The following is a 24,017-nucleotide window of genomic DNA, read 5'->3' on the forward strand; positions in this document are numbered from 1 at the left end:
CAGAAGTCCATTAGAGATGCCAGAATGTGTCGGTCTGTTCAGTACGAATAACGCTACTTTTCACACTTATTTATCATACCAATTTCACATCGACTGATGTGACGTATTTTAAGTGGTTGTCATAGAAGGCTACTTAACATGCCATATTAACTGATGCGACGTGTAACATTACTCCCTCGGTAGTTATAATAATAATCCACCGAGACATTGCAATAAAATGCTTTTCATTCAAGCTAGGTCTTACATTTTACACAGAAAAACAATTTATGGAACTGTCAAATCAAAAGAGAAAATAGTAGCATGATAAGATAACATCTCCTCAAGAAAAAATTGAGTGCATCCAAGTTTGTGGCAATTGGTAGAACCAATGCCCTTAGAGACCTTGTTGCACCAGTTAATTGGGCAGGTCGGAAATATTGAAGAATCCCGGTTAATAGAATTAGTAATGTTACTCTTCACACCCATTTATTGCACTCATTTCATTACTCGTTGACATTGCGTGTTTTACGTAATTTCTTATGTCAGCCACCTAAAAAAAACATGGAAAGCCACTTAAAAACTTAAGTGGCTTGGATGCATGCAATGGTCATTAGAAAGTACAAAGGGGCACAAAACTTAAACGTAGGAAGTAAAATTTGGAGGCACCCATAATTTCAAGAAAGAAAGAAGAAATTGAGAAGCAAAGCAAGATGGACATCCAGTTAAGCTCTCTTTAAACAAGCAAACCAGTGAAAACCAAACATAGGTTTACTCTTTTCTAACCAAGAAGATGAATTTTTCAATACTTTATGCTAATTTTCTTTTTAATATTGCAGACTTTTCAAGTATTATGCATGAAGCAACTATTAAAATTCACAGGTTCAATCACATCAAAGACAGTGTCCATCATGCTGTAGAATGACAGTGTCCACCTCAGTAATACCTACAGCCTGGTAAAAGTGGACAAAGCATTTAAATAATCATGCTGTAGCATATCATTAAAAGGAAGGAAAAAAAGAAAAGGACAGTAGAAAAGACAGGGTCCATCTGAGTAATACCTATGAGACATGATTCAGATCATGAGAAAGAATATCTAGTGATGATACTTTTGTCCTTTCAGAATAGTCCATGACCTAAAAATCCGAAAATAAAGCATGTGTTATCCTACTGATTTAATAGAAGAACATATTCTCAAGAGCATGATATATGGAGTTTTCATGGTGGTTATGGAAATAATTTTTGGTTTTGAGTGGTGAATCTAGTGATGGAAATAGTAGTGTAGCCAATAATGGCTGCAGCAATCAAGTGAGAAATTGAGTACTCGCCATCGTAGAGGCTTCCAAATTGCTGCACTTGCAACGAATGCTTAATCTTAAATAAATACAATTGCTTATTCATGTGATAGACAATCCTCTATTTTAAAGCAAGCACACTGCCATTTACCTGACCTTATTAACTTTCCAAGGAACAAAATATTCAGTATAAAAACACGGAGATGATACTTTCAAATTGATGCTAGATACAATTATTTAAAAAAGAAAAGGCTATACTTCGGTAACCAGGAACAACAGAACATAGAATTCCAAATGCAACAGGAGAACAAAGTATTGTTACCTATACAGCTGTTCCATCAGCACAAGCACTGCAATCTGATGATTCAAGACCAACGTAGACAACTTGATTGATAAGTTAGCTCGCTTGCGCAATTGTCGTCCATGACCATAGGGTCCACCTATGCAAAATGATAATCTAGAAGCTCCCTACCAAAAAAAAGAAAGGAGTGAAACCATGTATTATACATTAGAAAATCATATATATGCCAAGCTCAAGTTACACAAACGACAAGTTAAATCAAGAATGTTGTTTAGGAGCTAGAGTTTGAGTCATCATAAGCTATGAACCATCTAGGAGAAAAATTCAAATTAACCTTGCATAGAAATAGATAATGCGAACCTTCTATGTTCTTGACTTTTTGGTCACAACAGTAACTGGACTCGATACTCTCAACCTGACTGAATATCCTTTTATTCCCCATTAAAACAAAACAGGAGTAGCTAAAAAAGAAAAGCAGCACTCACGGTATAGAAATAGTAGAAGCACGTGCACTAGAATACAAAGATATTGTAGCCTAAAAGATAATAATTGTAAACATCACAAGGCGCTAAGCAATTGAATAGTGGAATCAAGTTAAAGGGAACCAAGTTATAAATCTAATGACAGAAAAAATCAGTGAGAGGGGAACATTTTACAGTGTTGATAAAATGAACAATTTAGAAGCACATAGTTGAGAAAAGCAAATTATTGAATAGACAAAGTAGGTACCATTAAGGTGCAAGGAAACAGAGATCCAATTGGTACAGGATTATACAATTCCATCACTTTTGTTTTGGGATGCATCAAATATTGAAGCATCAATGGGAGAAGTGAGACTCATATTTTGAAAATAATCATAGAGATAGCCACTTGTAGAAGCACCTCTATTTTTTCTAAGAATTCAGCAATGACAGAATAGCTTTGCTGAATAAAGAACCAGGGCATAGTCTACTTTGTCGTGTATACATTCTACAAATCACAAATTGTGTTATGGAAAAAAGTTCACTGTACTTCATTCAAAAGGGTAGGCAATTTAATACTAATGTTAAATGATGGATTATTACCGTAAGGATTGCCCGAAAAAATGAAATTCTGATTAGTATTACCCAGACAGATCATTTGGCCAATAAAGGACATTTTAGTGACACCAAGTCACTCTTTTTTGAAGTTGGTTCCAAGTACAACCTAAGATACTGGATTCATGGATGAAGCACCATGCTTTAAGTGCCCTTAGTTTACATGCCGACTTAGAAAGAAAAATATTGGGTTGTCAAAAGCATATCAGATAGGCAGTCCACCAAAAGCAAGTGCATGATTTGTTGATAAACATCATATTCTGCTTTTACACCATCTTGCCAGCATGCAATTCCAGTATGTATATAGCAAGATAGATAGGGATTTCAAGCATACAAAAGAACATTTAAAAAAATCAAAGTTAAGGTCCTCATACTGTATTCCCGGCATCCCCCACTAACTCAGCCATCTGCTCAGACCCAATGTCTTGTCCATTCTCATCCAACATCACAACCTAAAAGTGCATGATCAAAAAATGGAGATATAAGCACAAGCTGTAACCCTTCTTGCAATAGTGCAAAGCAGCTTTTACAAGTCCCATAGAAATAAGGGAAACGCATGCTACTTCCATTTCCAAAGTATTGTGAGCTACAAATCTTTTACTACAGAAAATGCAGCTATTAGAATCATTTGGTTAAAGAATTGAAACAATCCCATCTCTAGAAAATCTAAATAAGTGATGCAACAAAATATAAACATTTAAAATACCAAACAAAACCTCGCTTCAATTAGCAGGCAGGTTGAAGTCACTGCATACAATCTATATTGCTCAATTTAGCTCGAAACTGTACCCAGTCATCAGACTTGATAAGGTTCATGACAGCCGCGTCCTCGTCATCGACCTGAGCCCTTGCATTACTACAACACAGGGCATTGATTTATCATTTTCTTGCCTATAAGACACTTAAATACAAGTTATAGATATTGTTTGGCCCTGCAATTTTGCAAGGTCAAAAGTGAGTTTTGAAACAAAATCGTGAAAATGTCTCGTTTGAAATTGCATTTTTAAAAAATGATGGTCACATTTTCAGACCGAACACAAATGGATGCATTTTTTAAAATATACTATTTTCAAGATTGAGCTGTGATTTATCAAACACTCAATTGCGTTTTCATTAACTGCATTTTAAAATTGCCATTTTTTCAAACCGCTTAACCAAACGGAATAAGTTTAAAATTCATTTTAGCTAAAAATCATAATGTTAAATCAACAACTATCCCTAAAATTTTAGGTTGATAAGAAATGATAAATTAATATTATATTGTTCCTCAATTGTGTGGGCTCAAACTGTCTTAATACTAAGTGTTGGGCGTTAAATGAGTAGTAAATTATGAAATCGCAGCTTGAACTCAAGATCACTGCCCTGTAATCCTATAATAAATCACTAATTATCTCAAAATTTTAAATTAAAAGGAGATGAATAATTTCATAATTGACTCAATATTCTAACAAAACAAAATTATAATAAAGGGGCCATACCGTGCATTTCTAGGATTAGACCGTATTTGAACATCATAAACAATGCAATAGTTCTTTAGTTTTCCGATGTACTCATCGACTACGAGTTGCACCCCATGGGAGCGCTTTTTCCCAACTGTTAATATCCGTATAGGAAGAGCTCTCTGCCCAAAATTATTGGTGAAATTTTATGCTGTAAATATCATAAAAGGAAATTGTTTTATAGAATGGAGATGGTGCACACCACTGATTGGCCCGTGTATTTACATTGTCCAGCTCCAGCAGCTGAAATTTTATTCATCAAATATGAGTGAAAATGTGGTGTTGCTGATGTGAAATGCGTGTGTAGAGAGTGTAAGAACCTGGAAGAAGATTGGAGCCCTTTGTGTGAAGACTGGCAAAGGACGAGATGGCAATTGGCGGCGCCGAGAGAGGAGGAAAGGCTAAAGAGAGTGAACCCGGACCCATGTCGACCCGATAGAAGGATTTGGTAACTGGATCATTCGTTCAATGGGTCAATGGTTGGGCCGGCATTGTGTAACATAATATATCATGAGTAACGCAAATAAATAAGTCATTATTAAAAAATAATAATAATAACGCAACAAATAATAATAATAATAATAATAATAACTAATTTATATCGTCATATCATGCAAGTTAAATAAGTTAAATATGTGTAATTTTACATATTGCACGCTCATTTCAATGGGTTGATAGGATAGTGCATATTAACCATTGGATCAGGCCTTCATTTCAAAAAAAAAATTAATAGTTAATGGGCATCGCTGTATCAACTTAACAAAATAATAGTAGAATAAAATGTAATATATAACATTACTCATCTGTTAGAATATATGGAAAATATATTATATTTTTCATATATTCCATAATTATGCTGATATTGAAATATTTTCTATTTATGGGTTGATTGTAATCATATATTGAGATTGTAATCAAATCAAGGGGATTTGATTATCAAACTTGTATTTAGACATTACCCTATAAATAGGAACCTTTGTATTATAGACAAATCAAGTTAATGAGTACAATGTAGCCCTTAAGGGTATTCCGAGTGGTGGACGTAGATGTCTAACACCGACCCACCCGTAAGTTCTTTGTGTTCATTCTCTCTTGCTTCCACTATTATTCCCATATCGTTATTATTTTAACATGGTATCAAAGCCACTTTCTTGTAGCCTTCAATAATCAAGCGCCGCCTCCGGCCACCACGCGCCTCCCACACCTTCTGCCCATTCAGCCACGTGCCGCCAAAGTTCCCTGATCACGAAGGTAGACACACCATTCAATAGATCGGCCAGCCGTCAAACGTCCTAGATCTTCACAGAACACTGCCAAAAAAAATGGTCCACGCGCCACCTACAGTTTTTGCCACAAACACCACGCGCCGCCAACTTCATCCGATCAGCCTGGTAGCTAGACCGTTACATAGATCCACCGCTGTTCATCTCATATCCGCCCAGAACGCCTCCATATCATCTTTGACGCGCCTCCAAGCGCCGCCCAAAGTCTCCGTCATTCCGCCGCTGCGGCCTCCGCCACTGTTGTCATCATTGTTTCGGATTTCAAACTCAAGGTTCCAGAATATTCCACCTTGAGTTTGAGGGGGGATGTTAGAATATATGGAAAATATATTATATTTGCCATATATTCCATAATTATGCTGATATTTAAATAATCTTTATTTATGGGTTGATTGTAATCATATATTAAGATTGTAATCAAATCAAGGGGATTTGATTACCAAACTTGTATTTAGACATTAACTTACTCTTTTGCCAAGAGAAGGAGGTACCATTTAAGCTAAAGCTCATTGGAATTAAACAAGATAAATTGTTTCAAGATGTTGGCAAGGTTATTGTAGTTAAAGTAATGATTAATTGATTAAATTTACCTCTTTTTATCAGCTTAAACTTTTGGGACAACTGGTGATTTCACATGGTATCAGAGCTAAAGGTTATGGGATTGAATCTTGACTCCGTCAAATCACCCCCCATTTAAATTAAATATTTCACGTGTTGGGCCTCACCTATTAAAAATGAGCTTGAGCCCACACGTTAGGGGGAGTGTTAAAGTAATAATTAAGTGATTAAATTTACCTCTTCCATCAGCTTAAGCTTCGACTAAATGATTTTATTGAACAAAAGAATGAAATAGAATATGTGAAGAAGAACTGGATTGGTGCAAGAAAGTTCTCGGAATCAATCAGAAGCTTGAGCAGAATAATGGGTTTTACCTCCAAATATAAGAGGGCATTTCACAGGCTCATTGACACAGTATTTCTGCAATTCTTCGGCCACTGCAGCTACCTCTTTGTGTTCTTCTTTTTTGAGCAAAACTCCTCTATCTGTTTGTATCACCTGATTCAGAGATATAACTCAGTTTCCCTGTCTACATATTTAAAAACCATGGCATAAAATGAAGGATTTAAGGTAACATATCATCTTAGTCCAGAAAAACAAAAAGTTAGGCTGTCATATTCGAAAAGTAGAAGGGCAGTGGGAACAACAGAAGCAATTATTTCAGTACAGGAAATGAAAATGAGGAACAACAACAATGGTAAAAAAAAATGAAAAGGGAAATGATAAAAAATAACACTGACTGTATAACTGTCTATAAAATAAGAGTGAGTATTAAAATATTAATTAAATAATAATTAAATTAACCCCATTCCTACTCACAACTAGTCATAAGAATATCAGTAAGCTTACATTCCCTATTTGTTTTTATTACAAGTGGTAGAAGTGGAAATAAAATAAGTGCGGTAATTAAATTATATCAATTACAATCAATCCTATAAAAATAATTATTTCATAAAGTAAATATTCTAACATACTATCATACCGTATCATATATTTTAATATTAATAACCGCTTTGCATAAAACCTATTCTAAAGCAAAAATCACAGAGAAATTAAAGATGATGGAAATGGACACACCTTGGAGAGGATAGACGCAACAAGGTCACCGGGACCGGTTCGCACCTCTGGGTTGGAGGGAAGCGAGGTTGAGTTGAGAAATTTGGGTTTTGACTGCTTGGTGCCTCTGAATGAGGGCGGTAATGGAGCTGGAGAATGTCGACCATGGAGTCTTGGAAGCGCACTCGATCGGCCTTCCTTTTCTTTCAGAGATTGTTGCTGATCGTAGACGAGGCTTTCACTTTTCTGGCAATTGGTAGGATATCAACCGTTGGACCCACGTATCACTGATGAACCGGTATATATGCTGCCACGTCGGCAACCTGAGTTTCTGCCTAATCGTTTTTTTTTTTTTTTTTTGAAGGAAGTGGAACAGTGTTTATTTATTTATGATAATAGCCAACTGTAATGAGTGGGAAATGGGAATTTATCAAAGCGTGTTAGATTCATGGAAATAAAATAAAGTGTGATATAGGGATGGAAAAATATAAATTTACTTTTTCAAAAATCGTGTGATTTTAATTTATTACTTGGATTTCTAAAATTTCAAGTTTTTCACCTTTTTTATTTTATTTACTCTTTTATGCTCAAAATTGTCTAGACTACTTTGTTGATAACGCGTAAGAGCATTGTTAGACTAATCATTATTTTTTATTTTTTATTTTTTTTTTCTGGGTTATTTTGGTGAGCAATATGGTGAAAATAACTCTAAATCCCTCCTTGGTAACTTCATTATTCTGCTGAAAAAAATATAGTAAGTGTTAGACATATAAAATACAGCCCGAGCCAATGGGCCTAGTTCGTAACAGCCCAAAGTATAGATGTCATCAAAGCTCAAAACCCATAGGGTGGTTGGCACTGTCAAAGGCCAGCACTATCTCGGGATAACGTGGTTAGGTATGCCTGCCTCTTGGATCTATGAGGCCAGAAGGGTGGCCCGAGATAGGCTATCAATCGAGTCTATCACAGTGATCGAATGAAACCTCCTGGAACGAATATGGAAAGATATCATGCTCATTATACACGGGATATGCAGGGCGCTATTCACAGGATACGCATTAAACTACCGAGGCGGATACGATTTGCCTATAATAGTTGCAAGATCGAATCATTAATTTGATTGTCATTCAATTACCCCCGAATCTCGGGTTTCCAGCTTGGTTACCATATTTGGCTCAAAACGATTCGGCCTAAAAATAGGCTCGCACACAAAGCAAGAAGGTACGCGATATATTTTTAACTCTTGAATTGAATCCATGAGAAGGAGCTAACTTAAGCATTATAGGATGATCCACCGGAACATCCCCGATAAATGCTCTTAACACTTTTGTCTTGCAGATTGAGGAATGATTCCAGAAGAAGATTGTGAAATTGTCCTTGTATTCACCGTACCGGAAACTGTATTAACGGTAAGCATTGTTCACTCACCAAATACATAAAAAAATGATTAAAACCTTTTTGTTTTATCCTCATTTTCTTTTGGTTTTGTCATGTATGCCTCTCATCCATTTTCTTTGTTTTCTCTCATCCACTTTGCTTAGCGTCGTTTCTAAAGAGCGTCATTTTTGTTGGAAATAAATTTGGATGGTGCACAAATTATCATTGATATAAAATAATTAAAATATGAAAATTAACAATAAAATAAATAAAATAAAAGAGATGAAAATAGAGTATGAAAAGATCTCACAATGCTATAAAATTACGCAAAAGCGTTGTCTTTAAAGGGTGATTCGTGCCTCCCGGAGTGTATAATTTGGTGCGATTGGATCCTTTGACACGCAACCTCCTAGGATTAGACTATAGCATCTACCTTCGTTAAGGACGCACTTTCAATAACGAAGAGTAATAGAACAACCCAATTGTCAATGTGAATGCGGGACTTCGGAATATATTTCGTAGAAAAGCTAACAATATAATATATATATAGCTTTCTAGCTTAGAAAACCAAAGTGTTTAACAAGAGAAAATAATACATAATATAGTCAGTTAGCTACCAGTTAGCTATATTGGAACAGTTGCCAGTAACCCTACCAGACTAGTCAAGCCCAGATTTGGGGGCGTTACAAACTTAGATCTTGACGTGTCTTTTATTTTTTTCCTTCATATGTCTATGTCATAGTTTGTTGGTCGAATAATTTTACATCGCTTTTTATATCTCTTTTTTGAAGCCAACATTTTTTTTTTTTTTCATGTATCCTTTGAAAAGGTATATGAAATTACAATGGCCAATTAGACTATAACTTTTCACCTAAAGCCATGTCCACTCCTACAAATTTAAACACAACTTTCATGCTCCTTAAATAGAACTTTTGAAGAAAAAAAAAGGCTTGTAGAAATTCCCAGATGACTTTAATAAAACTCAAGAGTCATAAGACACGACCTTAACAAAAATTCACCTTAGTCAAAAGCCATCAAATGTTTCTAAGGTCACCATGAATGCTTAAACAACTCTTACCTTAAATAATATCAAAAAGAAAAAAAAAAAAAAAAAAAAAACCTCTTACCTTAAATAAATTAAAATACAAATTTCATGTTCGATTGGACATGACTTTTGCAATAATAATAATAATAATAATAATCTTAGAAATTACCAATGATTGTAATAAAATTTGAAGAGTCAAGACCCAACCTTAACCAAAATTCAAGTTAGTAAAAAGCCATCAAACATTTCCAAAGTAACAATGCCAAAACAACTCTTAGCTTAAATAAATTAAAATACATATTTCATGTTCGATTAGACATGACTTTTGCAATAAAAAAAAAAAAATGTTAGAAATTATTGATGACTGTAATAAAATTTCAAGAGTCAAGACACAACCTTAACCAAAATTCACGTTAGTAAAAAGCCATCAAACATTTTCAAAGTAACAATGCCAAAACAACTCTGAGTTTAAATAAATTCAAAAAATGTAAAATTGGTTCACGTGGTTTGACAAATAGTTCATAAACACTCTTTGGGGTAAGCAAAAAAAAAAAGAGGGTCCATGTTGTTGGGAAAATTTGACAAAATTCATTAATGAGCAACATCAACACCAGCCACATTGTAAAACATGTCACCTACAATAATAATAAAAAAAAAAAATTGTAAAACTACAAATATAAAAAAATATAAGCAAAAAAAAACATAAAAATCAAAGAGGGTGGTGAGTCTGACCCTTTGGCCAAATGAAGGGGATGGCCAAACAAAACCCCAAGGCCATGGTGGGAGTGGTTCAGCCACCTCCATTTGGCCATAGGGGTGGCTTGACCACCTCCTCAGCTTTCCTCTCTATTATTTATTTATTTTTTTTAATAATGATAAATGATACGTGTTATAATGTGATTGCTGTTGATGTTACTCATTAACAAATTCTGTCAAATTTTCTAATGGAGAAATCATGTTTTACCTTCTCGTGTCCATCTTGCGTCCAACTCCATCTATATATTTTTTTTCAAATCTACCATTAAATCTATAGGACCTACATAGAGATCTTATAGAAAATATGACCTTAACCAAAGTTCATGTTAGCTAGCCAAAAACCATTCAACATTTTTAAGGTTACTATGTTTAAACAATAAATAAAATCAAATTTTGTAATAATAAATAAAATTTCAAACTAAAATATCTATAACTTAAAAGCTTACTCTGTGTATAAAAGCTTTATATATGTTGTAGATCACATATTCATCCTGAAGTCCCCCCCCCCCCCCCCCCCCCCCAAAAAAAAAAAAAAAACAATTGCAAGAGAGGGTGAGGAACAATGGATGAAAATGGTAGGAAAAAACTTATGGAGATGATAATGATGATGATGTTGTTAGTGACACTTGTTCTAATTCTGAAGCATGTAGAAGACAACCCTTCTCTATATTCCTTTCCACTTCGCGCTCGACTTCTCTCTTTGTCTGCAATCGACGGTGGTGAACACCGAAAGAAGAAAAATGGAGGAAAACACAGTAAGGAGAAATTTCTTGAAAGGCTACTTAAAAGAATTGACAAACTGATATGGAAACCATATAATAAAATCCTTGATATATAGGATCCCATAATATTTTCCTAATATACTTCACAATTATAATAATTGCATATTATTGCAATTTTTCAATTGTTATAATTTTTTCATTAGTAGGTATTTTGTAATAATTATTTCCTTAGAATAAGTTGCACTCCTCTCTATAAAAGGATGTAGATTTGTAATTTTCTCTTCTTTTTTTTTTTTTGGTGATTGACCTTTCTATAATATCTTGTAGCTCTTGGCTTTTCTTGTTATTCTTCTCAACTGGGTGTTGATTTTGAATGGAATTTTTGTTTTTTTTTTTAAAACTATAGAACTTCCATTGATGAAATTTCATGAGCATAAAAGCTCTTACATCATAGAGCATACAACTCTAAAAAATCATAGCCAAAAGCTATGAATGTTACAAACTAATAAAAATGTCTTCAAGTTTTCGCTAACCTATGTACAATTACATTTAAGGAATAAATACGCTTCGAGCAGACTAAATCTAAGACATAGCTAGCACAAATACAAAACAAAAATAAAAAACAACTAGAAACTAAAAATCCGACCGTGAGAGTTAAGCCACATCGATTTACTCCATCCTCAACTCGAAGGTTAGGACAAACAAAATAAAAAACAAAAAACAAAAACTCTACAAGCAGCAGTGGAGGAGCACGACATCGTAGACAGCCCTTCGAAAGACACATCTTGGCCAAAGAAAACGATCAGATTTAAAGTTGAAGAGACTAGATCTAGATATATCTACAAATTATATCTAAAGCAATCCGCCAGAAGGGGAGACCGGTGGAGTCTACAGAGAAGACATCAAGCACTACTACCGTTAAAGGGGAGGGGGGAAGGTCTAGATCTAGATTTTCCCTTCTCTTAAAGTTCTTCTTGGTGTTGTTTAGAAGAAAAGAGAGAGGAATTCTGATTTTGAATGGAATTGCTTGATCAAAATGGAGAATTTCAGGTCTCTTTGGCTATGCTCTTTGTGTGGGGATGATTAAATTCATGGTGATTTTTATATATAGGTAATGCCATTATTTTCAATGAAAATTCAGAAACCAAAAGTTCTTCACCAGGGATGGGACGAGGAGGCAAATTTAGAGTGTTTTTTAATTTTTAATTAATTAATTAAATTTTAAAAAATTAAATACAGTCCCGCTTTTCTAAAGTTAAATTCTTAGTTCTATCCGTATCTTTAACAGCTTTTAAATAGTAGTTGGCTGTCAGCTTATCACATGGAACTGAAGAATGCTAGGCTTACAAATAAATTTTACAGAAAAACTTTTACAAATAGTAGTTGGTTGTAAGCCTAGCACTCCTCCATAAAATTACACAGTAATACATTTCTTGCCATTTGCTAATGCGTGTTGGGCATGATTTTTCCTATTTTGAAGAGGAAAAGTTTATGGAATAATTAACAACTCTCTCATGGTCATCCTTTCCTCATAAAAAACAGAATTCATCTACATGTATTTCTAGGAAGTATCACATGAGTTGATAGGTTGGTTGCAAGGGGACCATTTGTGTTCGCGTTTCGGATTCGAATTATGTCGAAATAAGGATACAAGATTATATAGGTAAACCTTAATCCAATTTATTTAATTAAACAATTCGGACCTTTAACCCATTAATTTCGTGTGGGTCCTTGCCGGGTTCGAAAGTCATGACAAAAATTGTAAATCCTAGTGTTAGGTGTCAGGTTTGGGTTATATCGAGACATTGATATAAGACTATATAAAATCAACTATTACCCAACTCTTTTACTTAAACGGGTCATACTCCTCAATCATAACCCACTAATTTTGTAATTATTTATAAAACAAAAAATAGTATATGAGAAATGTTAAGGATTATTTTTTATCCTTTCAAAGTTGATATACTTTTTAAAATCATCATTGAATTTGGGATAGATCACTATTGAAATTTGATCTAATGATAATCTTAAAAATCACATCAACTTTGAGAGGATAAAAAGACATGCTCTAGCATTACTTATAAAATAGTCCTTAGCCTCTAATTCCCACGTTCGTAACAGATCAAACCCAACTTCGGTCTCTATTGGCTTCCATTTTCCTAACAAACAAAGTTCAGTCCAAATCTAGTGCCAAGTTGTGGGTGAGTTCAATGTATTTTTTTATTTTTGTTTTTTATAATTTTCATTTTGTTTTTTTAAAAGGGGTATTTTTGATATTTTAACTAAAAATGGGTAAAATTAAAAGAAGATGAAACATAAGATACTGATATTGTAAATTTTTAAACTTCGAAGTTATGATTGCAAAACCGCTTAAACTTCCAATTTTTAAACTTCGAAGTTATGAATTCAAGCGGCCCATTTAGTTAAAAGGTAGGGAAACATAGGAAGTGATCAGAGTTTAAACTCATGATCTTTGCTTTATTCTAATATCACATTAAATCATAATATACAGGAACAGTACGTGGATGCGGGTTCATGCTCTAGCTTCAAAGAACCTTATGGGGGCAGTGGAATGGGTAGCCTTTGAGGTGGCGTATTCCGCTGTCCGGTAGACCATCTGGGAGAACCTAGAGGTTTTGGACCGTGTGTTTGCTGTTTGAACTGGATTTGTGACTTTGGTTTTTGATCCATTTTCTGTATTATCATTAAAACAAGTGTTCTCTTTGGCTCGATTCTAGAGGAGGAGTAACTGTTTTTCCAGATTGTTTCAAAATCTGTGAAAGGAATTTGTGCAGCAGGTGTGCTTTTGTCATACTATGGCTGAGGATTTATTAAAGCTGTGGGATAATCTCTCGTTAACAGAAGTGGAAGATGAGGTGTTGGATATTCAAGCGGACGATTTAGCAGATGCGGTATTCCGAGGACGTGCCTGCGTTCTGGGTAAATTGATTGTGGATCGTATGGTCAGTTGAGAACCGCTTCGATCTACGCTGCTACATTGGTGGAAACCGATGGGAAATCTCTCCTTTAAAATATTGGGAGAGAACCTCTTCCTAATTGACTTCACAGATACTAGGGATAAGGAGCGTGTTTTGAAGGGACGCCCTTGGGTGTTTGAGGGGAGTCTTTTTCTAATTGAGGATTTCGATGGTCTCACTCCACCGTCTAAGTTTAATTTCGACCAGGCCTCTTTTTGGGTTCGGATGATTGATCTGCCGTTGGCATGCATGGGACGTGAAATTCGAAGGAAAATAGGGATGTCAATAGGAGAGGTGGAAGCTGTTGATACGGATGCGGAAAGGATTGGATGGGGTGAATTTTTACGCGTCAAAATCCGTCTCGACCTGACAAAACCCCTACCTAGAGGCCGGAAAATCAATGTTAAGGGCGATCCAACGTTGGTTACTTTCCAATACGAACGTCTTCCAAGAATTTGTTTTCATTGTGGTGCGATTAGCCATGGCAAGTCAGGTTGTCCAAAAAAGAGCGATTTCCGCCACCCAGAATCAATTACCCAGTATGGAAATTGGCTAAGAGCGCCTTCTCCAACTCGAAAATCTAAGAAGACTCTAGGGAAAGCTGGTCTGAAACGAAGGAATACTAATTTGGAGCAATCTGACACAGAGGAGTCGTATAGGAGAGGCCGGAAAAGGGATGATCGGAGTCGAGCGGCGACGACAATGGATGAGGCGAAGGGAGACGATGATGACGTGGATAGGGGAGCGGGGTCTTTTAATGGGGATGACGGTTTCTATGGTACACGCTGCTCTTCAGGCGGAAATAATGGGTCTTACCATGCAAAAGATGCTATGTCTAAGGAAAGATCTGATAAAGGAAAAAAATCATCTATCTCGAAAGATTTGCCCATGAAGCTGAAGGAAAGTCTTAATATGGATATGAGTGAGATCTAGCTGGAGGATTCTCTGCAGAAGTCTCCCATGGGGCGTATTAATGGGGGAAAAAGTGATTCTTTTGGGCCTACAAGTGTGGGCTTGCGTGGCTACAAGGGCCTAATTTTTTCAGAAGTGGAAAAGTCTTTAAACGAAAACAAAAAAGCAAATGACAGCATGCAAGGATCGGATATTACAAGGGTGACGTGGAAAAGAATTGACTGTGGGGATTTAGAGCACGATGAGAGAACGAAAAATTTTCATGCCCCTAGAAAGAAGAGAGCTCTCAGTGGTGAGATAATTACACAGGGCCCTGCACGGAAGGGTCAAAAAATTTGTATTCAGACTAACAAGACAATTGGATCGGGGATGGCGGAGGCTGGTTCACAGCCCCGCCGATCGCAATGAGAATTATCAGTTGGAACTGCCGAGGGCTTGGGAACCTCCGGACAGTTCGGGAGCTTTGCCGGGTGGTGAAGCAAAAGAAGCCCCTTATCGTTTTCTTAATGGAAACCAATAATCAAATCAGCATGGACCCCACTTTTGGCCGACCAAGTCACTTCGGAGCAGGTTGAGAGGAATCTTGATAAATGCAAGCAGGGCCTTATTAAATGGCAAAAATCAGAATAGGGTATGGATTTGGAGACCATCCAAAAGTTACAGAAACGGCTCCAAATGATCTCCGGGTGAGTAGGAGAGGGTGTGGGGGCTGAAGCTCAAGAAATTCAACACCGACTGCAGACTTTGCTAGACAAAGAAGATGTAAAGTGGCGGCAACGTGCAAAGATCGAGTGGCTTAGGGGGGGCGATCGGAACACTAAATTTTATCACGCTTGTGCAAATAATCGCCGGAGGTCAAACCATATTTCCAGCATTCATGACGACGCGGGACATAAATGGGAGTCAGTCGAAGAGGTACAAATGGCTTTTGTAAACTTTTTTACTGGATTATTTTCTTCTAGTGTTGGTGATGATTTTACTCGATGTTTACAACCGGTGGAGAGGAGGGTTACAGAGACCATGAACATTGAGTTATTAAAACCATTCACTAAGGAAGAAATTTTTGTTGCATTGCATAAAATGGGTCCCCTAAAAGCACCGGGTCCTGATGGGTTACCAGCTGGGTTTTTCCAAAATAATTGGGTTTTGATGGGTGAGGATATTTGTTGTGCGGTCTTAGGTACCCTTAATTCTGGTTCTCTGCCTCTTGATTTGAACAAGACAAATATTGCACTTATTCCGAAGGTGAAAAATCCTACTTGTGTTACCGATTATCGCCCCATAAGTTTGTGCAATGTCCTTTATAAAATTATTTCAAAGGTTTTGGCCAATCGATTGAAGAAGATTTTACCTTTGATTATTTCGCCTAAGCAAAGCGCCTTTGTTCCTGGGAGATTAATTACAGATAATGTACTTGCGGCGTATGAAACTCTTCATACTATGCAAACACGTTTAAAGGGGAAAAAGGGTTTCATGGCTATTAAATTGGACATGAGCAAAGCGTATGATCGAATAGAATGGAGGTATTTGGAGGAGATTATGAAGCGATTGGGTTTTGAGTCTCGATGGATTAAGCTTATTATGATGTGTGTCTCAACGGTCCAATATTCCGTGGTGGTGAATGGCAAACCATGTGGTCAAATTACACCAAAAAGGGGGCAGCGACAATGGGATCCTTTATCCCCGTATTTATTTCTCCTATGTGCAGAAGGGTTAATTCTTTGATGAGGAAAGCTTCGGAAGAGGGCATTGTGACAGGGGTCCCGACATCAAAAAGTGGTCCGCGCATTAGCCATCTTTTCTTTGCGGATGACATCCTCCTTTTCTGTCGATCCACACTGGCCCAATGGGAGGGTTTGTCTAGCATTCTACGTGAGTATGAGAAGGCGTCGGGGCAGCAGCTTAATACTTGCAAAACCTCCATTTTCTTTAGTAAAAATACAGCACAAGAGGGGAAGATGGGTATTTTGGCTACTGCAGGTATTCCGGAAACACAAAGGTTTGACACCTATTTGGGTCTACCGGCTTTGATTGGAAAATCCCGAACCGTTGCTTTTAAAAGTATTATGGATAGTGTTTGGAAAAGGCTGTAGGATTGGAAATTAAAATTCCTATCCCAGGCGGGGAAAGAAATTTTATTGAAAGCTGTCATCCAAGCGCTCCCTACTTATAGCATGAGTGTTTTTCTCTTCCCGAAGTCTTTGTGCTCGGCGATAAATTCACAAATGCAAAAATTTTGGTGGGGTTATTGTAAGAAGGAATCAAGCGTACATTGGATGAGTTGGAGGCGAATGGGCTTATCGAAGAAGGAGGGTGGTTTGGGCTGTCACGATTTTAATTTTTTAACAAAGCCCTTCTAGCCAAACAATGTTGGCGATTGTGGGCCCAACTGGATAGTTTGGTAGCAAAGATAATGGAGGCAAAGTATTTTCGGGGTGGCTCTATTCTTGATGCAAGGGTTGGGTATCGACCTTCTTTCGCTTGGAGGAGCATCATTGGGTCTTGCAACATCTTAAAGGAAGGATTGATATGGCGGGTGGGGAATGGTTCACAGATTCGAATTTGGAAAGATAAATGGCTTCCCCAACCATCTACTTTTCGTATTCGATCACCTCCTCGATTTCTCGACCCAGATGCCACAGTTGATAAGCTTATTGATCCAGACACTAAATGGTGGGACATTCAGCTCTTGGAACCGTTGATAAGCTTATCGAACGGTTATTTGAAAAGGAAGAAGTCCAGATGATTCAATCAATTCCGCCTAGTGTTACAAATCAGCAAGATACTCTTATTTGGAGAGGGACGGCAAACGGCTTATTTTCTGTGAGGAGCGCCTACTATATTCAACAAGAATTAGTTGCTGCCTCCATGGCAGAATGCTCCACTAGTGTTGGGAAGGTGGATGTCTGGAAAAACATATGGGCTCTCTTTATCCCCCCGGTTGAAAAGAATTTTCTTTGGCGCGCATGCCATGATCTTTGGAAGAAAAAGATCCTCACAGACCCTTCCTGTCATTTTTGTGGGGTTGAGGTCGAAACTGCTTTTCATGTACTCTGGTAGTGTCCATCTGCCAAGGATGTGTGGGGCATGTGCTGTACGACAATTCAAAAGAGTCACTTTTTGGGCCCTGAATTTTTACAAGTTGTGGAGGGAGTTTTCTCTAAGTGTGGGTTGGAGGATATTAAAATGTTTGTAGGAGTTGCTCGTAGAATCTGGATGCAGAGGAATGAGGTGCTGCATGGCGGTATTTTCTTGACGCCAAACGCCATTATCAAGTTGACTCAGAGGTCCATGGCAGATTTTAGACGAGCTTTTGAAGATGGGGATGCAGACCACCCACCTGCATATGGTCAAGGTCCCTCGCAGTGGGTTGCACCTGCTGTGGGGTGGGTTAAGGCGAATTGGGATGCGGCGCTAGAGTCTTTGTTGGGTCGGATGGGCTTCGGGGTGGTGGTGAAAGATCATATGGGGTACGGGATACTAGCATGAATTTTAGTCTCATGGGACCTTTGGTGGATGATGTTAAAGCTGTTGTGCAGGTCTTTTCTCAATGGCAGATAGGCTTTGTGAAGCGGGACAGCAATAGAGTTGCCCATGCACTTGCTAAGTTGGCTGTTAAGGATGTTCTAGAGAAGACTTGGATAGATAATGCTCCTGAGTGTATTCGTGAGTTTATTCAGCTAGAGCATTTTGCTCTGGTTGGCTGATTTACAAATGAGAATTCCACTTTTACCTAAAAAAAAAAAATCACATTAAATCACCACTTATCTAAAAAATTTAATTAATATTTTATCACAAATGATAGCAATAGTCTCAAACTTGTCAGCAATCCAAAATGTATAAGTAAAGGCCTCGTTAACAGCTCCAACAAATGTCCTCAAGGGGTAGCTCAATCGGTTGTGGACCACGCCTCATGAAGCAGAGGTCACTAGTTCGAATCCTTTCTCCCCCTTCCCTTGTGTGAACATGTCAAAAAAAAAAAAAAAAAAAAAAAGAACTCCAACAAATTAAATTAATTGTGCCATTTGGTGTTGCTGTCCATAGACTGTCAACATGTGAGATTTTTGACTTATAAATACCCACCATTTCTAGTTTTTGAGACCAACAACAAATTAAAGAGAATAAATCTGATAAATTAAGGAGAGTTTGGGATTATAATGGCATCTTCCCAATATTTCTTCATCCTTGCAATCGTAGCAATTCTTGTCCCTTCACTTTTGGCCACAGAGTTTCTGGTAGGTGATGACAAGGGTTAGACCCTTAAGTTTGATTACCAAGATTGGGCTCAAGGAAAGGAGTTCTATGTCAGTGACACTCTTGGTAAATTTACACTATAAACGTTTTGTTGCAATGCCTTCAACTTACCATATTTTTTATGTAATTTTTTAGTTTTATTTACTCTCGTAGACACACTACAAAAAAAATTGCTATTTTCTGACGTGCTAAAAATAGCACGTCAGAAAAAAAAAAAAAAAAAAAAAAAAAAAAAGGTAGATTTTTGAATATATATATCGTACGTTAGATTTTTTTTTTTTTTAGAATAGTTTCCTGATGTGCCATGTGTCGCACGTCAGGAATTCCTGACGTGCGACACATGACGCGTCAGAAATCCCTTCGATACCCGATATTATCATATCATAAAAAAATTGGCGGGATTTTAAAATTTTTCCCTCTTGTTTAAAGAATTATATAAACAGATAATTATATATAAATATATAATTATGTAGAATTTTTTTTTTAGGAGACTTTTCCTGACATGCCATGTGTGGCACGTCAGAAATTTCTGACGTGCGACACATGGCACGTCAGAATTTCCTGACGTGCCAAACATGACACGTCAGGAAACTTCATGCGGGGAGCCCTCCCCGCACAGACTCGCCATGGGCGGGATTTTGAAAAAGTTTTCCCCAACTTTTTTCCTCTTTTTATTCTTCCCTCTTCTTATTTTGAAATTCCCCACACTCTCTCTCTCTCTCTCCTCTCTCAATCTCCCTCTTCTGATCTGCACGGTACGAAGCTAGTCTCTAGAGGAAGAAGAAAAAGAAAAGGTGAAGATAAAAAGAAGAGAAGCAGCAGATTGAAGAAAAGCAAAAGAAGAAGAAGAAGAGAAGATAAGAAGATTTTTTGGGTTTTTAAAGATTTGTTGGGTTTTGAGGTTTGGGTTTTTGATTTGAATTTTTGATTTTTGATTTTGTGAAGACTTTTTCGGTTTGGGTTTTTGTAAATAGAGAAAAGAAGAGAGAGACAGTATTGAGAAAATGGAGACATGAAGCAGATCTGCATAAACAAATTGAAGAGAAAAAAAAAGGAGAAAAGGATCTTTTCTTTTCTCTGCAGATCTGCAGAGAAAAGAAAAGAGAAATTGGCGCACCTCCCTCACGCATGGGGGAGCTGTTGTGCAGAGATTTCAAATAAAATAATAAATTTTTTAATTGAAAAAAAAAGTCCATAAAAAATTTTTTTTAAAAAAAATATATATATATATATATTTTTTTTTAATTAATTTTTTAAATTTCCTGACGTGTCAATTTTGACACGTCAGGAAGATTTTTTGACGTGTTAAATCCAACACGTCAGGAATTTCTGACGCGCCATCTTTGGCACGTCAGGAATTTCTGACGTGCCATCTTTGGCACGTCAGAAATTTTCCATTCCTAACACCCATAATATTGACGCCTGAAACACGTCAGAAAATCGATGTCAGTAAAAAATCATTTTTTTGAAGTGACACTTTGTTAAAGTATTGATTAAATTCACATTTTTGCTATCAGCTTTAAAATATTGATTAAACTTTTTTGATAAGTGGTAATTTAACATGGTACCACAGCCATAAGCCACGAGATCGAATCTTGATTCCATCAATTCACCTCTATTTAATTAAATATTTCAGATGTTGGGTCTCACTTATTAAAAATGGAGTTTGAGATGATCATACATGAGGCAGAGCGTTAAAGTATTGATTATATTTCATCACAATATAAAGTTTTTTCCTTCACAAAAAGTGGATGGGGAGTCACTCCCATAGCATTACTCCAATTTTTGTAAAGGAAAATCATTTCCATTCGGATTTTGGCACATAGCATTACTCGACTTTGAGGCTCCTTCGTTTTTAAGGGGTTGCTAGTGGATTATTTTTGTTTCTTATTTAGTTGTCAATTAATTCTTGTAAATATATTTCTTTTTAGTTTGATTGATTATGGAAGAATAAACTTCTTGGTTCAGTTTTCAAGTATACAGCGGGATCCCACACTGTTCTTGAAGTCAATGAAACTGGCTTCCAACAATGTGCGGCACCTTTGGGAACTGAGGCCTTGGTTAGTGGAAATGATGTGATTACCCTGGCAACCTTGGGAAGAAATTGGTATATTTGTGGTGTTGCCAATCATTGTGAGATTAACAATCAAAAGCTTCCCATAACAGTGTCTCCAGCACCTTCTCCCATATTAGTTGTGTTGTTACCGTGCACAATAATTGATGAACAATATAAAATCGGAAAGAGAAAGAGCCGAAACACAGATTTAACATGGTTCGGCAATTTGCCTACGTTCACAGAGAGGAGGCTATAATTTTATTCTTAATAATTCAGGGTTACATCATACATATATATAGAAAAACCCTAAACCCTACTTGTATGGGCTTATTAAGGAAATCCCCAAAATACCGCTCCGTGAACGTCACTAGCGCGACATTCACTCCACTCCCGTCTACTTGGCCTTCCACTGGCATTAATATGAGCCACTAGTTCCAACAAGTAAGTAAGGGAAGCATTACACCTATATATTATTGGTGGATGATTGCTATTTTTGACATCCTTGTGATGGCCATGGTTTAAAGTTAGATCAATAGTACTATAGTTAAAATTCTATTTCTATGTTTGTGGAGTGTATTGAATTCATTAATTGTTTGCATTAGATATGAATTTATTGATTCATAGTAGTACGTGTGTTCTGAATTATAAACCATTTGTGCTCTATATGTGTACCAAATACTATGTTTGAGCATATTTGTTAAATTATCATGCAAACAACAGGTGGGGTTTAGGATATTTAACATTATGAAGAGAGGGTGGAAATTTCCTCAGGAGAAATATTATACTTCTAAAATATTTTCACCAAAAGTTAATTTCTAAATGATGTATTACCATCTTACGAGTTGGTGACACATTTTTCAAAATAATAAAGCTCATGCGATGATAACACATCATTTGGAAACTAACTTTTAAACAAAAATTTGAGAAATGTGTCACTTCTCTTTTCTCAGTGGCTTGACTTTTCTAAGTGGTGTAAATATATTATCATATGTTCTGAATCCTATAGTCGGCAAGTGAAGGAAAACATAATAACAAAGGAAATGAGTGGTGTAAACATGATGGTGTTTGGTAAATCCTTTTGACATGTTTTTTTTTTTTTTTTTAGTAGTAATAAGAGGTCAACTTTTGTGAGAGAAAAGTGAAAAAAGTAATTTTAAAAAGATGTTGATTTTTTTTTTTTTTTTTAGAAGTGAAATAAAGGGAGGGGAAGGAGAAAGGGTTGCCAATAAAAAGAGATAGAAAAATAAGTTTTTAAGAACTATATTTTGTTTTTATTGATTTGATAACATTTATAATAGAAAACAATCATATTTATAGGAAAACTAGGGTAGATGAGAATAATACAAATATGGAGATAATATGATTACTTAAAAGGTAGGAGATCCAATCAAATCTGATTATAGGAGATTAGAATTAATTACAGTAAGATATTTGAAATCAAATCTCATAATATATTTTAACATTTACTAAACTCAAGGTGAAAAGTAGTGGAATCTTGAGTTTGATTTTTTTTTTTTTTTTTTTTTTTGAGACGATAGCAGTATCGCATAGGAGGAGAGGGTGGCTGGAAGCTCGCTAGAGCCTGTGGCAATTGACTAGAAATAAGCCTTTAACAACAATATGCAAAAAAAAAATGGGCCAAACATTATGGCAACAATAGGCCAAAGGATACTTTTGCAATTTTTTTCTTTTTTGTTTTCTTAAAAGTATATGTGAATGTGACACAATGATTAAAAAAAAAAAAAAAAATGCTAAAAGACATTACTTGAAAATGTTGAGTAACATTTTTCGGGACAAAAGGCAGTATAAGAGCATTCACAATAGCTTTATTGCTTCCCTAAATATTGAGTAGCACTTTAGCTTCCATATCTATTATTTGAACCCAAAATATTTCTCTCTTTTCTCTTCTCATATTTTTGCCTTTCATTGGGACCATGTTAAGATTTTTTTTTTTAAAAAAATGTAAGAACTGATGGGAAACATGCATTTTGTTAAAAAAAAAAAAAAATTAATGATATAAGAAAAAGCTATATCTAAATAGTGTGATTGTGATTCTTTGAGAATAAGTTACCTTTGGAGTTTCGGTGAGGTTGATTGTTGCAATGGTTTGAGCCATATGGACCTCGAGTCTTTGGTTTGTGAGAGTAAGGTACAAAATTACCAGAATCAGCCAATTCAAGGAGTTGTTGATGCCGATGGTGTCCAAGAAGCATTTCATGATTCAGCATTACAACTTGAAAGTTGTCAAAGGTGCATGTCACCTCTCGATGCAGCATAGTGAAGATCGTAATAAATCCTGTATAAAATGGATTTAGACCATTCATGATGTAGGTGATGAAGTCATCCTCATCAACAGGTTTTCCCACTGCATTGAGTTGATTAACCCATGATTTGGATTGATTAGGGGACCTTGCTGCAGTGATTGAAGCTGCCGTGTTAGGGGTCTAATAATAAAGGTATTTAAGGATTAAAATACCTTATGATAATATGTTATCTTTATAAATAACATTAGAAGTAGGGACTACAATTTAAATATTAGATATAAGTATTATCATTAAAGTAGTTTATTCTATTTAGTCTTTTATTTTCACTATGAATTATAATTGTCTATTTAAAGACATCAAGCTCATTAATAAATTAAGCAGAATTAATCCCAAACATTGTATTTGAAAAAGGATTTCTAGGTTTCTTCAAAATCTAAAATGTCTAGGTTCCCTCAGAATCTAAGGTGTAGCTCAGAACCTAAATTTTATCCCCTTTATGTGTTTGTGTTTGCAAAAATCATACACATAACATGTTGCTTCAAATAAGTGACTCTTGCTTTCGATTACGATGCAAATCGAGAAGCAAGTGCATTCCACACCTGTCGAGCT

General features: G+C 36.1%; 1 protein-coding gene and 1 pseudogene across 1 annotated transcript; one reads left to right on the top strand and one right to left on the bottom strand.

Moving 5' to 3' along the window:
• Window positions 1-40: 40 nt before the first annotated feature.
• LOC132176632 (putative RNA methyltransferase At5g10620) lies at window positions 41-4,608 on the bottom strand. Its single transcript, XM_088514566.1, is given in 9 exon segments — window positions 41-929; window positions 1,038-1,112; window positions 1,594-1,739; window positions 3,023-3,100; window positions 3,438-3,504; window positions 4,127-4,269; window positions 4,350-4,390; window positions 4,468-4,575; window positions 4,578-4,608. Coding segments are annotated over 8 exon segments (654 nt in total). The 3' UTR covers window positions 41-929; window positions 1,038-1,072.
• Window positions 4,609-18,991: 14,383 nt separating this feature from the next.
• On the top strand, window positions 18,992-21,666 carry LOC148586874 (blue copper protein 1b pseudogene; annotated as a pseudogene).
• The last annotated feature ends 2,351 nt before the right edge of the window (window positions 21,667-24,017 follow it).

Source organism: Corylus avellana, chromosome 3, assembly GCF_965113065.1.
Source record: "Corylus avellana chromosome 3, dhCorAvel1.hap1.2, whole genome shotgun sequence".
Classification (NCBI taxonomy): domain Eukaryota; kingdom Viridiplantae; phylum Streptophyta; class Magnoliopsida; order Fagales; family Betulaceae; genus Corylus; species Corylus avellana.